At 35.3% G+C, this 13,982-nt stretch overlaps 1 protein-coding gene across 1 annotated transcript in view; it reads right to left on the bottom strand.

Annotated features, from left to right (window-relative positions):
• Positions 1-13,982, bottom strand: part of spn-E (tudor domain containing 9 protein spindle E) — a 79,104-nt gene that overhangs the window by 46,491 nt on the left and 18,631 nt on the right. Inside the window, exons 6-13 of the mRNA XM_089251349.1 lie at positions 10,622-10,744; positions 9,986-10,066; positions 9,324-9,479; positions 8,935-9,038; positions 5,368-5,426; positions 4,775-4,917; positions 4,500-4,557; positions 2,489-2,593 (exon numbers count right to left, since the gene is read on the bottom strand). Coding sequence (XP_089107475.1) covers positions 2,489-2,593; positions 4,500-4,557; positions 4,775-4,917; positions 5,368-5,426; positions 8,935-9,038; positions 9,324-9,479; positions 9,986-10,066; positions 10,622-10,744 — 829 coding nt within the window. The remainder of the gene's footprint in view (positions 1-2,488; positions 2,594-4,499; positions 4,558-4,774; positions 4,918-5,367; positions 5,427-8,934; positions 9,039-9,323; positions 9,480-9,985; positions 10,067-10,621; positions 10,745-13,982) is intronic.

The following is a 13,982-nucleotide window of genomic DNA, read 5'->3' as shown; positions in this document are numbered from 1 at the left end:
CCGGCAGCAGCTCCTCTGGTGTTCCTTTATTCTTGTAACAGTACTTCTTTTTGTTGTTCCTATGTATACTTTTTCACACGAGCATGGAATCCTGTAGACACCTACCACGCACAGCGGGTCTCTCGGATCTTTTGCCGAGAGTAGCGATTGTGCTAAGTTTCTGGTGGGTTTGAAAATGGGCTTGATGTTGAACTTTTCCAAAGCTTTACCGATTCGATCGGTGACCTTCCAGATGTAAGGTAAATAGGCTTTGGCTCGGGGTTCCCGATTTCCTTCATTACTATTGTTGTTATTTTCCAGGCGCGGTCGTATGGCTCTCTGAAACTCTTTCCAAATAACCGTTAGCTTTGAAGGCCTTCCGTAGATAGATCAGTTCTGTGTCGAGATGTTGCGGCTCACAGATACGGTTAGCACGGTTTAACAGTGTCTTTATCACGCCTCTCTTCTGTCTCGGATGGTGGTTGGAGTTTTTGTGGAGGTACTGGTCGGTATGCGTCAGTTTCCTAAAAACGCTATGCCCTAAGCGGTTGTCGTCAGTTCTGTTCACTAGAACATCCAGAAACGCTAGTTGTGAATTTTTCTCCGTTTCCATTGTGAACTTTATAGCTGGGTGAATGCTGTTGAGATGTTCCATGAATCTTTGTAGTTCGAGGTCCCCGTGCTGCCATAACACAAATGTATCGTCTACGTAACGAAGCCATCAATCGCTACGGATCGCATTGTTATAAACATGTCCGACAGAGAACTCTCAACAGAGAAAACGTCTATCCTGAGCAAAGGGGGGAAATTTTGCCATCACACCACTGGCCGTCCCAGTGGAGAACATCATTGCGAATGTGGAGGCTGCAATAAGAACGCTGCTTAAAGAAGAAGCTGAAGACATCAGAATCGAAACATCTAGAATTCTCAAAAAGATACCCAAGCTTCCCAGCAACATCAGTGCAAAAGAACGACGCACAATCAGGAAACTTAATGCAGATGCTTCAATTATCATACTACCAGAATTCACGAACTAAAATTCACAACTAACATTTCTGGATGTTCTAGTGAACAGAACTGATGACAACCGCTTAGGGCATAGCGTTTTTAGGAAACCGACGCATACCGACCGGTACCTCCACAAAAACTCCAACCACCATCCGAGACGGAAGAGAGGCGTGATAAAGACACTGTTAAACCGTGCTAACCGTATCTGTGAGCTGCAACATCTCGACACAGAACTGATCTATCTACGGAAGGCCTTCAAAGCTAACGGTTATTCGGAAAAAGAGTTTCAGAGAGCCATACGACTGCGCCTGGAAAATAACAACAATAGTAATGAAGGAAATCGGGAACCCCGAGCCAAAGCCTATTTACTTTACATTCGGAAGGTCACCGATCGAATCGGTAAAGTTTTGGAAAAGTTCAACATCAAGCCCATTTTCAAACCCACCAGAAACTTAGCACAATTGCTACTCTCGGCAAAAGATCCGAGAGACCCGCTGTGAGTGGCAGGTGTCTACAGGATTCCATGCTCGTGTGAAAAAGTATACATAGGAACAACAAAAAGAAGTACTGCTACAAGAATAAAGGAACACCAGAGGAGCTGCCGCCTGGGTAAAACGGAAAGTTCAGCCGTTGCATAACATATGTGGGAAACAGGCCGCAAAATTAAATTTGAAAAGACCGAGGTAATATCGTCTGAGGTGCACTACCATGCTCGTCTTCATAGAGAAGCCATTGAGATATTCAAGCACCACAACATGAATCGAAAGGAGGAGACGATGAAGGTGCATCCCACTTGGGTCCTGGTACTTCAGCGGCACAGAGAGTCGAGATGTGCCCCCGATGAATGCCAGAGAGAAAATGACCACGACAGCCAATCATCGCCAGACACCACTCTTGCAGCCAATCGGCGCACAGCACATCAACACAAGCCAACCAATGCGGTTCTTCTGTGGCTGATCAAGTCTCAGAAATGCATATAGAGAACAAGTCGATGACAGTAGATGTACGAAGCCTGTCTCGCTTGCCGCGGAGACTTACGTCCAAATAACCTCAGATGATGCCTGCCACAGATGTGGGCGAAACGTCAGGGAGAAAATCTCCTAGACCATGGCCTAATAACCCGGAAACCGTTTGCAAGTCATGAAAATAATTAGTTCCAGAATCACATTCCAGGGTTGGTAAAAAAACCTGGTTTTTTGGTTTTAATAGCATTTACATTAAAAACAATAAAATTTTTGAAAAATCATTCAAACTTCTAATAATTAAAATAAAAAATGTTTCCCATATTAAATTAATCCATAAATATTTCTTACATTTTAATAAAAACCAGCTTTTGCAATTTAGTTATTTTAATGGAACTAAGTGAATTCATTATATGTAGTATGAATGTAGTTTTGAATGAGTATCACTGGTTACCTGTTACTGTGAATGCATAAAATACACTTAGACTATATAAATTTCTTTCACAAACAAGAACTATTTTAAGAATTAAAAGATTTACCTTTTCTTTGAATACAGTTCGCTTTTGATGCCCATTCCAGCTGAAGGCAAGTGTAATTTGTTTCAGGGTCACACACCAAACTCTTTGTAAGGCAGAAATCAATGACTGAAAAGAAAAAAAGAATTGTTTTTTCTTACTATTTATTCAATAACTGAAAATAATTGCATTATAACAATTCATCCTTGAAAATTTCTTTATCTTCAACAGTTTGACATAGTTTACTAATAAGATATACATAAATAGTAATGTTTATTTTAACAAATCCCTTCCCCCTCCCCCCGAAATCAGAATTTCTGATGAGTTGATCTGATTATAATTTGAAGTTTCTCACCAGCCACCGCATAATCCACTCAAGATTTATATATATATAAAATATGCTGCTTTTCCTTTACTTTTAATATTGATGCTCAACGTTGGAAGGCTACCCACTAAAACCATGGTTTTTTAAGCTCCCTCTTCGTATCTGTGAAATGATTTGTTTGCTTTATATAATGTACATAAAACTAATTGTATGAATTATATGTGCAATTAACTTGCATGCCCTACTTTAACCCCTTTGCTTACAAGGTACTGGCAAGAAATTTGGATGATCTCTATTTCATGAATGGACAATAAATATAGCAACCTTATCCTAACCTCACTGCATGTTAGAAAAAGGAAAAGGTGAAGGAAAACAAAGTGGAAAAAAAATGAAAGGAAAATGGTATAATAGATAAGTACAGATAAAAGAGGATAGAGATAAGAGAGTAGGTATACAAAGTAGATTTCTCTTTTCACCCTCAATCTACCTATGTTTATCCACTCATATATACACTAGGGTACATCATATGTGGGGAAAAATTGTTAATCATTGTACAAAAATGAAAGGAAGATAAAAAGAACATCATAGGGTTACAACAAAGCCTCATGATGAGGAAAGTGGAAGGAAAACATAGAATTCGTTTGAATTTATTCCACAGGCATTTGGACACAATATTATGTTCTTTATTATAAAGTGGTTAAGCCCTAATATGCAGGGCTTGACAAATTGAAAAAAAAAAGCAAAATTAAGGTACAAGTTGTAGGAGCCAAGCACATTTTCAAGGAAAACAACAAAGAAATTGCCTTCCTTGAAGGGGTTCTTTTTGTGTATGTTATGTATAAATATTTTCTGAAATAAAAAACAAATTTGTAATACATTTTTTTGTATTTTCGTGTGTGTATGCCAAAAATTGCAAGTTTTCTTACAAATATTTATACTGGCTTCAGAGTGTAATTATGATCTTGCCATCAACTTATTAATAGGCATGATGTGCAAATCAGCGAAGTTTGTTTCATTACCTTTTATAAAAAAACGTTTCCGGGACTTGATGACCCTCCATTTCATGTTCACTGACAGAATTTTAACTAGTAGTTTTCTCACTCTCAAATTCAATTATCACACGTTGGAAAGCTTAGGCAGCAAAATTAATTTTTTAGTCACCCTGGTGGATTTGTTAAGGCCTGTTATAAATTATTATGTACAATATCAAAATATTTTCTGGTATTCAATTTTTGGACTTTCTTTTTTATTGAAGAAATATAAAGAAACAAATTTGTCTGTGCTGATAAAAAAACTAAAATGAAATTTTAATATGTGCCTTTTCAACATTAAGTTTTCAATTTTTTTAGGTGCATCCCAAATCGTCACTACATGAGTCGTCCAGTTACAAAACTCGTAAAGAGCCAGATTTTTTACAGAAAGTGAAAAAGAATTTTTCAAGCTGACTGCTTAAAATTTAAAGTTTAATGGCATAACATTAACATTTTAACAAGCACCAGCTTCACAAATACTCTACAAAAGTTTTTTTCACTTTCTGTAAAAAAATCTGGCTAGTGCTTAATAAGTTTTGCAACTGGACAAGTTGTATAGAAATGCATTATGAAATGTAAAAATTGTTTTTCCTTACACACATTACGTTTTCAAAAAATATTAGTGAAAAAATGTAAATACAGTAACTGTACAAAATATTAATTTAATCCGAATGCTCACCATATTTTATATCAGGTACAGTGATGGAGCTTTCTGCTATATTGGTTGACAATATCACCTAAAGTATATACACAAAAATACAAATAAAATACCATGGTGAAATTTTTAAAAACAATTTTCATCTCTCGTCAGAATCATTCATTTTTTAACCAAAAGTTAATTTTGAGTAATGCAGATAAAAATAGACCATGTTTAAAATGCATTGATAAATGCATCCATGATGAATAGAATACTATACTGTATTTTTTTTAAATAAAAAATAATCAAAATCTTACTTTTCTGTACCCAGACACTGTAGGTCTAAATACAGTTGTTTGCTCTTCAACAGTGATAGAGGAATGCAAAGGTAAGATAGTGTATTTCCGGCTAACAGCAGCAACTTTAAGTAGATCCTTCATCTTTGTTATCTCATCATAACCTATATATAACAGTTTTGAAATAGAATTTCATAAAATGAAAGAATTAACTTGAAAAAACACTGGAAAAGGTGATAAAATTTTATAGGATACGATACTATCATAATATTTATTCAATATTTATGTAACAAAATATTTATTTGCACAAAATTTACATAACATTCTTTCTTACATCACCTAATTGTTACAACTTATCGGGCAAATTATTTGAAGGTATACATTATATAGTGAATCTAAGCTAATGAAGTTAATTCATTCCGGACTCGTATTCACTCACCACTTGACTGCCAGGTGGTAGTCGAGTGGGTATTACATCATTGGTTATTTAAACCAAGTGTCTAACTGTGTAATTAATGAATCCACAATATACTTAGATACTGCAAATGAGGGGGGGGGGAAATCACACAGAAAGCACTTATCAAATGAAACAAACTAATGATGAAAAGCCTTACCAGGTAAAAATACAAGAACTGCACCCCTAACTGGTGCAAACTCTTTATCTGTGGAAATACTGCAAACAAAAGATTATAATTAATAAAAATTTCCAAAAAACTCTTTGAAATTTGGTCAGCATATTCATTTTATGATACAAAGAAATTTTCAAGAACTAGTCTTAGATGTCTCAGCATTTGTATAGTTTAAATCTTGATTTTTAAAGCTACAGCAGATCTGCTATACCCAGTATAAAAAAAAAACACACACACACACATTCTGCTACTTAGCATTAATATCTTATGGGACCACCTCTGGCTTTGATGACAGCAGATATTCTTCTAGGCATGGGTTCTACAAGTTGAAACCATTGAAGAGGAATATTAGCCCATGCTAACAAAATGCTAGCTCTTATTTCCCTTAGAAGGTGGTGTTTCCGAACTCTTAACAGACCTTTCAACCTCATCTCACAAATGCTCAACTGGGTTGAGGAGGCCATTGAAGCAATTGAAACTCTGAATCATGTAATCAAAGCATCCTCAAAGCAATCTGAGATAATTCCAGCCCCGTGGGAGGGTGCATTGTCCTACTGGAAGGAATCATCAGGAAACATTACGGCCATAAACAGGTACACGTGGTCAGCAACAGTGTGGGGGTAGGCACTGGAATTGACGGATGTTTCCAATGAAAAATGCTGCTCAGACCGTAACCCAATTATGCACCACTCGATTAAGCAGTTGTCATGTGGCATAACGGATCCATGGCTTCGTGCTACTTGCACTATACATGTATCCTGCGATCAATGTCATGGGGAAGAAATCTTGACTCGTCAGACCAGAATGGGGAAGAAATCTTGACTCATCAGACCAGATAACCCCCTTCTATTCATTGCGTCCAATTTTGGCATTCTCGAGCCGAGAAAAGCCACATTCTTTGGTTTTGCAGCAAAATCAAAGGGACTCTTGGTCGTTGGCTATTGAATCAAATTTGTTTTAAGATCCCTCTTATAGAGTATACAGAAATGCTTTGCAATGATCCCAAGTTGTATTACATTACAGATCTTCTGTTTGCTGCACACAATGCATCAGTTGCCTTGCACATCTTTCATTCAAAAGTGATTTCTGCCCATTATTCCTTTTTCCGCTCAAAGCTTTTGGCTTAGCTACCATTCTATGAAGATTAAAGATAATGTTGCATGAGAAAACCCAAGAAGGTGAGTGGCTTCAGAGATACTGGAACTGTTCCTTCTGGCACTGCAATCATGCCTTGGTCAAAGTTACTCAAATTGTTTGTTTTCCCAAAATTTCAATTTTAACTGGTGCTTCTGAACAGGAGAAAGCTTTTTATTAGCAAATCTGGTATATTAGGGGTCATTCAAGTATTACTTAAGCATTGATGGGGGGTTTCCGATTTGCTGACTTTTGATGACAAGGAGGGTTTAGATGATGCTTACGTCATCAACGACCCTTTATGAAAATATTAAATATTCTTGAGGGGTTTGAGGGGGCAAACCACATCACAACCTTCAGGGCCACATTTGGTTCGCGGGTCAAGGGTTTACCATACATGGCTTAAAGGGTGGGTGGCAATGAATTTCTTAGAGAAATTTTGAGTTCTTACCTTTCAAATATCATTGAAATTAACAGAAATCGACTATAATTACATATAAAGGTATTTTCTTTTGAAATTTTATTTTTAAAAATGTTTTTTACATTAAAAAAAAAAATTGTCTGGGGGGGGGGGGAGGCACATGAGACATGCCCCCAAATGGCTAAAAATTTGCTTACATAATACTTGAACGGCCCCTTACATCAGCACATCTGCTGCATGGACGAGTCGAAGTTTTAGAGAGGAAATGTTCCCAATTTTCCGGCCACTAAATGTGTAATCACACCATGAGCTAGTCTGGATCGTTCTGTAATCTGATATTTTTAGGCTGGTCCAATTTGAGCGTAGAAGCAGTAAACATGTTGCTCATGTCAGTGTGCAGAAGTTAATACAATGAAATGCCCATATATTGACACTCGAGAGAAGTCAGAATGGGAGTGTGAGTTGTAAACCTAACGTGAAGTTTAATTCTGAGGAATGTTTGATATGTGTTACTCACCAACAGATGGCAACATTTGATAAGCAACACATATCAAGCATTCCTCAGAAACAAATTTCACGTTGGGTTCACAACACATACACACACATTCCGATATTTACCTATTCATTAGAAATTCCATATAGACGAGATGCATGTGTGGTTTAGTAAAAATAAACCCAGGAAGGAATATTATCAGTTGTCAACCACCAAATTTCAAAAATAAGATTTATTATCACGTTTTTGTAAATGTTTTTCAGCAAAGCTAAAACATCAACATTAAGTACAAAACAATATACATTAACAGAGCTTGGGAAGAAATTTCCAAACTGACAATCACAAATGGTTTTACAGAGGGCTTTGAACATAGTCAAGAAATTGCACATTGATGCAGAAATCTAGAACAGTTAGAATAATGTAGCATTAGATTAAATAAATAGAATTATATAGTTCATAATATTTTTTCTTCCGTCTCTTTATATCAATCAAGCTAGACACTATTTCCTATATCAAGTACCTCGGTATTTTTGAAACGTTTACTATCTTGCTGTGGGAAACATAGAATTCATTGATTCTTGGGTTTCAAAGTAACAGATATGGGTTATATATACAAGTGCATAGGTAAAGGGCATATGACATTTTACTGGTGAACCGTTGAATCTAGAAGCATACTTCAATTGATCATTTATGTTGAACCACACTCATTATCTGCACACGAGGGCTAATTAGATTACCTAGTTTAATGCCAATTCAAAATGGCAGCCTTTTTTTAATACAAACGAAAGGGTTGTTGTTGCACTAACTCCTCGGTGTGCGGCTCCCTGCAGTAGCAATTTTTTTTCTGTGGTCATGTTAGATTCTGTTGTGTCCAATGCTAGGAAATTTTCTGACAAAGACAAACCGGATATCGAGCTCGAGACACCTCTATGAATTTTTTGGTATGCGCCATGTGTGCTGACAAATTGTTCCAAAATTGTAACGTAACATTCATTAGTAATCGTTTCTCGCACGAAGAAGGGGCAGATAATGCCTCTGGTGCATACCGCAGTCCATGCTGTAACTTTAGGCGAATGCAGTGGTTTCTCTTCACACAAAGAGGATTTTCGAAACCCCAAAATCTCCAGTTTTTTTTTTTTTAATTTTAAAAAATAAAAAAAAAACTAAATTTTCGAAATTTCTGTACAACATTCTTACAGTTTTGCTAATAAACATACCGTTTATCGCATAATTCTATTGATTTTTGTTGTAGATATATTTAATTTTGAAATAAGGGCTTATTCTCTGATCACCCTGTACATATGAAATAAAACCTCTCATGTGGACACCAGTGGGACAAAAAAATTTGTTTGTAAAAGAGGGAGTGACCATTAATCAAGGGTTTGAAATGCATGAATTTATGATATAAGGAGAAATTATTATTTGGCCATAAAAGAGGGATAGCCGAATCTGAGGGGTGTCAGTTAAATGGGTTATACTAAGTGTACACATATAAGAAACTTACTTCTGTTCAGATTTCTCTATTCTGTCAAACACAAACATGAGCCTTACAACAATATCATAGACCTCATCATATACTTTGGGAATACACATATCAAAGAAGGGGATCTAAAAGAAGAAAAAAAAAATGAAATGTTTCAAGCAAAAAAAAAGTAATTTTTAAATTATCTTGTGAGATAAAATTATATGGTTTATACGGAGATTGCACAGAACATAATTTAAAAAATCTATTAGAGATTTATTAGAGTCACTATTTTAACACAAATTATGCTTACGCTCTTAAGGGAAATTAAAATAGAAAAACTAATTATGATAAATGAGGAATTTGTTATTTTCAAATTGCTGTGATTTAAAATCCAAAATAATCAATAATCACATGAAATGTAGACATACCGTTACGCCCAAAGACGACAATTCTTGAATGTAATGAACTGTTACTTCTTTTGTTTTGCCAAGTACATCAACAACTGGTGCTGGATCAGCTTTGGTGGGAAAGGCGAAATATCTTGCAAACATAGAAGTATCCATAGTAGCAGACATTAAGATTACCTTCAAGGAGAAAAAAAAAAGATGCTTCATCATTTTTATCACACCAGTTATTTTCTTCACAACGGGTAATTAGACTGGGACCAGCAGTTTTCTAGTTGATTACAAAATTATTTAATATGTTTTTCTTTCATGTCTGTTGAAGAGAGGTTAATATATTAAGAATTCTTTGGGGGTGGCACTAATGTACACTACCCAGTGGTACTAATGTGCTATGCAGTCATCATCTTGACAACCACATAGCACATTGCTACAGACACCCTGTGGTGTCATCTGCATCAAATTATACAGAAAAATGTGTACGAGGTGCATATATAGTTAAGAAGTAGTAATACTCACAGATTTGTGTGTGAAAGGATTTTAACAGCTGAGCAGTTATAAAACTTGTAACACCTCAGAACATTTTTTGATACTGTGTCTTGTCGACCTGGAGTTTTACTCAATGTTAATTCAAAAAAATTTCAAGTGTAAATTTGATAAAGTGTAATAAAGAATTCAAATAATATTACCTTCACACCCTTGGAATTAGTTCGGAGCAACTTTTTCACCAGTAACAAAGCAAAATCTGTATCTTGATCTCTTTCATGGATCTGTAAAAGACATACAGAGTAATGAAGTATCCTTTATAAAAATTTTATAAAGGATACTTCATTCAACCTTGATGAGATGACATTAAATGGTCATCTCATCAAGGTTAGCCACAGAATATTATACATGGAAAGTAATATGCGTAATTGAATCTAATAACACTTTTGATGAGTAATAATGTATCTTGTAAGAATTAAATCCAATGTTAAACTCCTCTCCACACAAATACATCCTTTACTATGATAAATCTTTCTACATATATTTTTTAAAATTTCAACTACTTTGTTTTCTTCAGAGCACTTTGTCTTATTGGTTTTAAGTGGAACCAGTTCTCAGCTACAAAATCAAGTCACTGATACATTAGAATTTTAAAATAAATAACTCCAAACAAGTGAAAAATCTTGAAGTTGTTAAAAAATCTGATGACAGACCGAAAGAAAGAAAAAAAATCAATGTTATTAAATTTGGCCTATAGCAAACTTTTGATATTCATTACATTGTTTGAGTGATAAAGAAAAATTTAAAACTTTGTTTACTCAAACATAATGTATAAATACCTCATCAATTATCACATGGGTGAACATATCCATTCTTCGTGTGTTAACTAACTTCTGAAGGAGCACTCCTGTTGTCATATATGTTATGCATGTGTCAGGTGATGCTTTTCTATCCATAGCCACCTTGTAAAATAAAAATAAAAAATTTTCATTTCTTTTAAAGGGACCTGAAAAACAATAATGAGCATAGAGTTGCTGCAATTAATAAAAGTCAGGCATAACACAATTAAAATGCAGGATCCACTCCAAATATACATTTGTATTTACTAGAAAGTAAATTACTAATCTACGACATGTAAATATATACAGGGTGATTCAGAAAAGATGGGAAAAACTTTAAGAGGTGATAGTACACACCAACACAAACCATTGTTATCAAAGAATGCATGATCTAATGCAATGGCTGCTCTGCAAACATTAAAACAGCATTCCTGTTGAAATTTATCAGGAGAAAAAGAACACCATGCATGCAAATGTAACCTGGCAAAGAAGAAACCGTATGCAAATCTGCATCACAGTGAATAAAAGGCACGGATGCCAGCCCTGTGAAGTTATTCCAGCGTGCAACCGTTCTAACAGTTGTAACGTGCGGTATAATAACGTACTTTAGTAATACTGAAAAAGCACACATGCATTTCATTTATGGAGTTATGATGTACCACAGAAGTAGCACGAATGTAGGTGAGCGTTTTACCCACAGGCAGTTACCCAATCCGAAAGCATTTGAGCACTTGCATCGGCAGCCGTGCGAAACGGGATAATTCCTTTTTTCCCGGTCTAATGAACAGTGATGCAGATTTTTGCATACGGTTTCTTCTTCCCCAGGTTACATTTGCATGGATGGTGTTCTTTTTTTCTGGATAAGTTTCAACAGGAATGTCATTTTAACGTTTGCAGAGCGGCTGTTTCGAAACGCGCTAGCACGTTTGCATTTCATGTTAGATCATGCATTCTTTGATGACAATTATTTGTATTGGTATGTACTATCACTTCTCAAAGTTTTAAGAATCTTTTCTGAATCACTCTGTATACAACAGTAATATATACATACATATACGTTATATATAACAGGGCTTAAAAAATCATAAAAAAAATTCAAAAATCTGTTTTCCTGGCTCCAATTTAAAAATGCTATAAAGAAAATCCCAAGTTTTTAATCCCTATGGTGACCTGGAGCCTGGGATTTGTCATGCCTTGATATATATTTTAGGATGACATCATTAAAAAAAATTGACTTTTAAGAAACAAGTGCTTAAGCTGCTCAGTTTATTCAAATAAATTGAACTGAAAAATATGGAGGGTGGAAGGATAGATTGAATTGAAGAGGATTGAACACTCATGAATGACTGTCATTAGAAAGACCAATGAAGTATCACTGAGGGGCAACCCTGTGCATTCTCTAAAAAATGGAGGCAAATCTGAATGGTGAGTTTTTGAGCTCACGAACATAAAAGTACCAATCCAATGTCCCTGGTGCTAAACAAAACAAAAACAAAAAAAACACACCATGAAACACTACTACTGTTCGTGAAAAAAAATTGATTTCAATGTAAGGTTTTGAAAATTTTCAAATTCAGAAATGTTTCAAATCCTCTAAATATTTGAAATTTGATTCTCTTGTGCACACTTCTGGAATTTTCGACAGACAATTTAACTAATTGGTTTTTTTTTGTCAGTCTACTTTAATTACAGTAAAACCTCATTAAGTCGTCACTCCAGTTAAGTCGTCATTTTTCTTCAGGCATTTCCACCTCGCATAGACAACATCATTAAACTCTTGTTTACTTGTCGCTAATTTCGGTTGACTCATCACTATAAAAAAATTTGAGAAAGTGGAACAGACTATTTTTATGGATTCCATTAAAAAAAAGAGCTTGTTAACAGCATTGCCATATGCTTAAAAGTCACCATAAAATCCTATATATCCAAACAGAACAGTTTAAGTAACGAAAGTTACGCTGGGGAAGTTCATTTGCAGACTAAGGTTTTTGGAACGTTGGGGACTGTTCAAGCTAGATCTCATTTCTGCATGGGCTCTACTGGAGAAACCGTGAGACACCCAGGCTCTGTCGCAAGAAGCAATGTAAGCACTTCGGCTCCCCAGGGGGAGGACCAGGGCATCTCGGGGAAACCAAAATTTATCGATACGTCAAAGATTGCACATAGTGCAAGGAAATAAAAAATTATGTAAATCGAAGAATCAAATTAATCAAGTCAAAGTTCAACAGGTACGGATAATAAATATTCATAGAAAGCATGGACTTGATATTTAAACAAAATATATTTGTTGAAAAAATTAGACATTCTTTCCCAAGTTAAGGTCTAAGTTAAGGAAAAAAAAATGAAATAACACAAAATTTGATGAGAGAATTTGTCCCCATCTACATCCTAGTGGAATTTTCATTCATGTTATGCTATGAATGACGGTATACAAAATGTACTCAAACTTTTATTTTAACTAGTACAAATTGATTTACATACCTAGGTTTGTATAATACGTTCCAACAAATTTTAAGAAATTTACTATAATGATTTTTTAAAAAAACTAAAATTACATTTTTAACAATATTATTTTAAATTAAATTAAAATACTTAAATTACTGAATTAAATAGATTATTTAAATTATTAAATTAACTAAATTATTTTAATTGTTATACGTTGAGGGAGGGCAATCCACCCTCCCCCCAGCGTCAATGGCAGAGCCTACTGATGTATATCGATTGTCATCTGCCGCACCCCTAAGACCTTCAAGTCTATCTCCACTTATGGCTGGACTAAAAAGGGTGGGTGAGTCTACTCTTTTACAGGCGGGGGGGCACCAAAATAATACTGCCCTTGGGTGAGGGAGAAAATAAACCAGTTTTGAAATTGTTTGGTTTTTGAGAGAAAAATTTGTAAATATATATTTTTCTTTTTTTTTTTACACACAACATACACCCCTGCAAAAAAAAAAACATTTACTACTTTACCCAGAAACAATATAATTTTGCCCCCCCCCCTGTAATTTTTAACAGAAAAAGACTCCACAGCCTTCTTCGGTAAATTTCCCATGAACCTTGTAAGCACCAACGTGGTAACTTTTTTCCACGCCAATCAAGCGCCGTTTTGCGGAGGTCAATTCGAGATGGCTGACAAAGGGCACGTAAAATTACAAAAAAATATATAATTTATAACATCAATCAACCAAATATGCTGCAATATGCAAAAATCGATAGAAATATATCGGGAAATACGGAAAATTAGGATAAAATGAACACAAAAATCGAATCAACGACATACAGGGTTTATAAATGCGGTTGCTCGCCACGTTAGCTCTGACTCCTCCCGTAATTTTCAACGAACAAAAACAGTGAATTCGGC

This window comes from Pholcus phalangioides, unplaced genomic scaffold (genome assembly GCF_987345545.1).
Source record: "Pholcus phalangioides strain wild (caught in Gottingen) unplaced genomic scaffold, Ppha-v1.0 ptg000024l_1, whole genome shotgun sequence".
NCBI classification, from domain to species: domain Eukaryota; kingdom Metazoa; phylum Arthropoda; class Arachnida; order Araneae; family Pholcidae; genus Pholcus; species Pholcus phalangioides.
The sequence above is the reverse complement of the archived record's forward strand: the minus strand, read 5'-3'. Positions and strand labels throughout refer to the sequence as shown.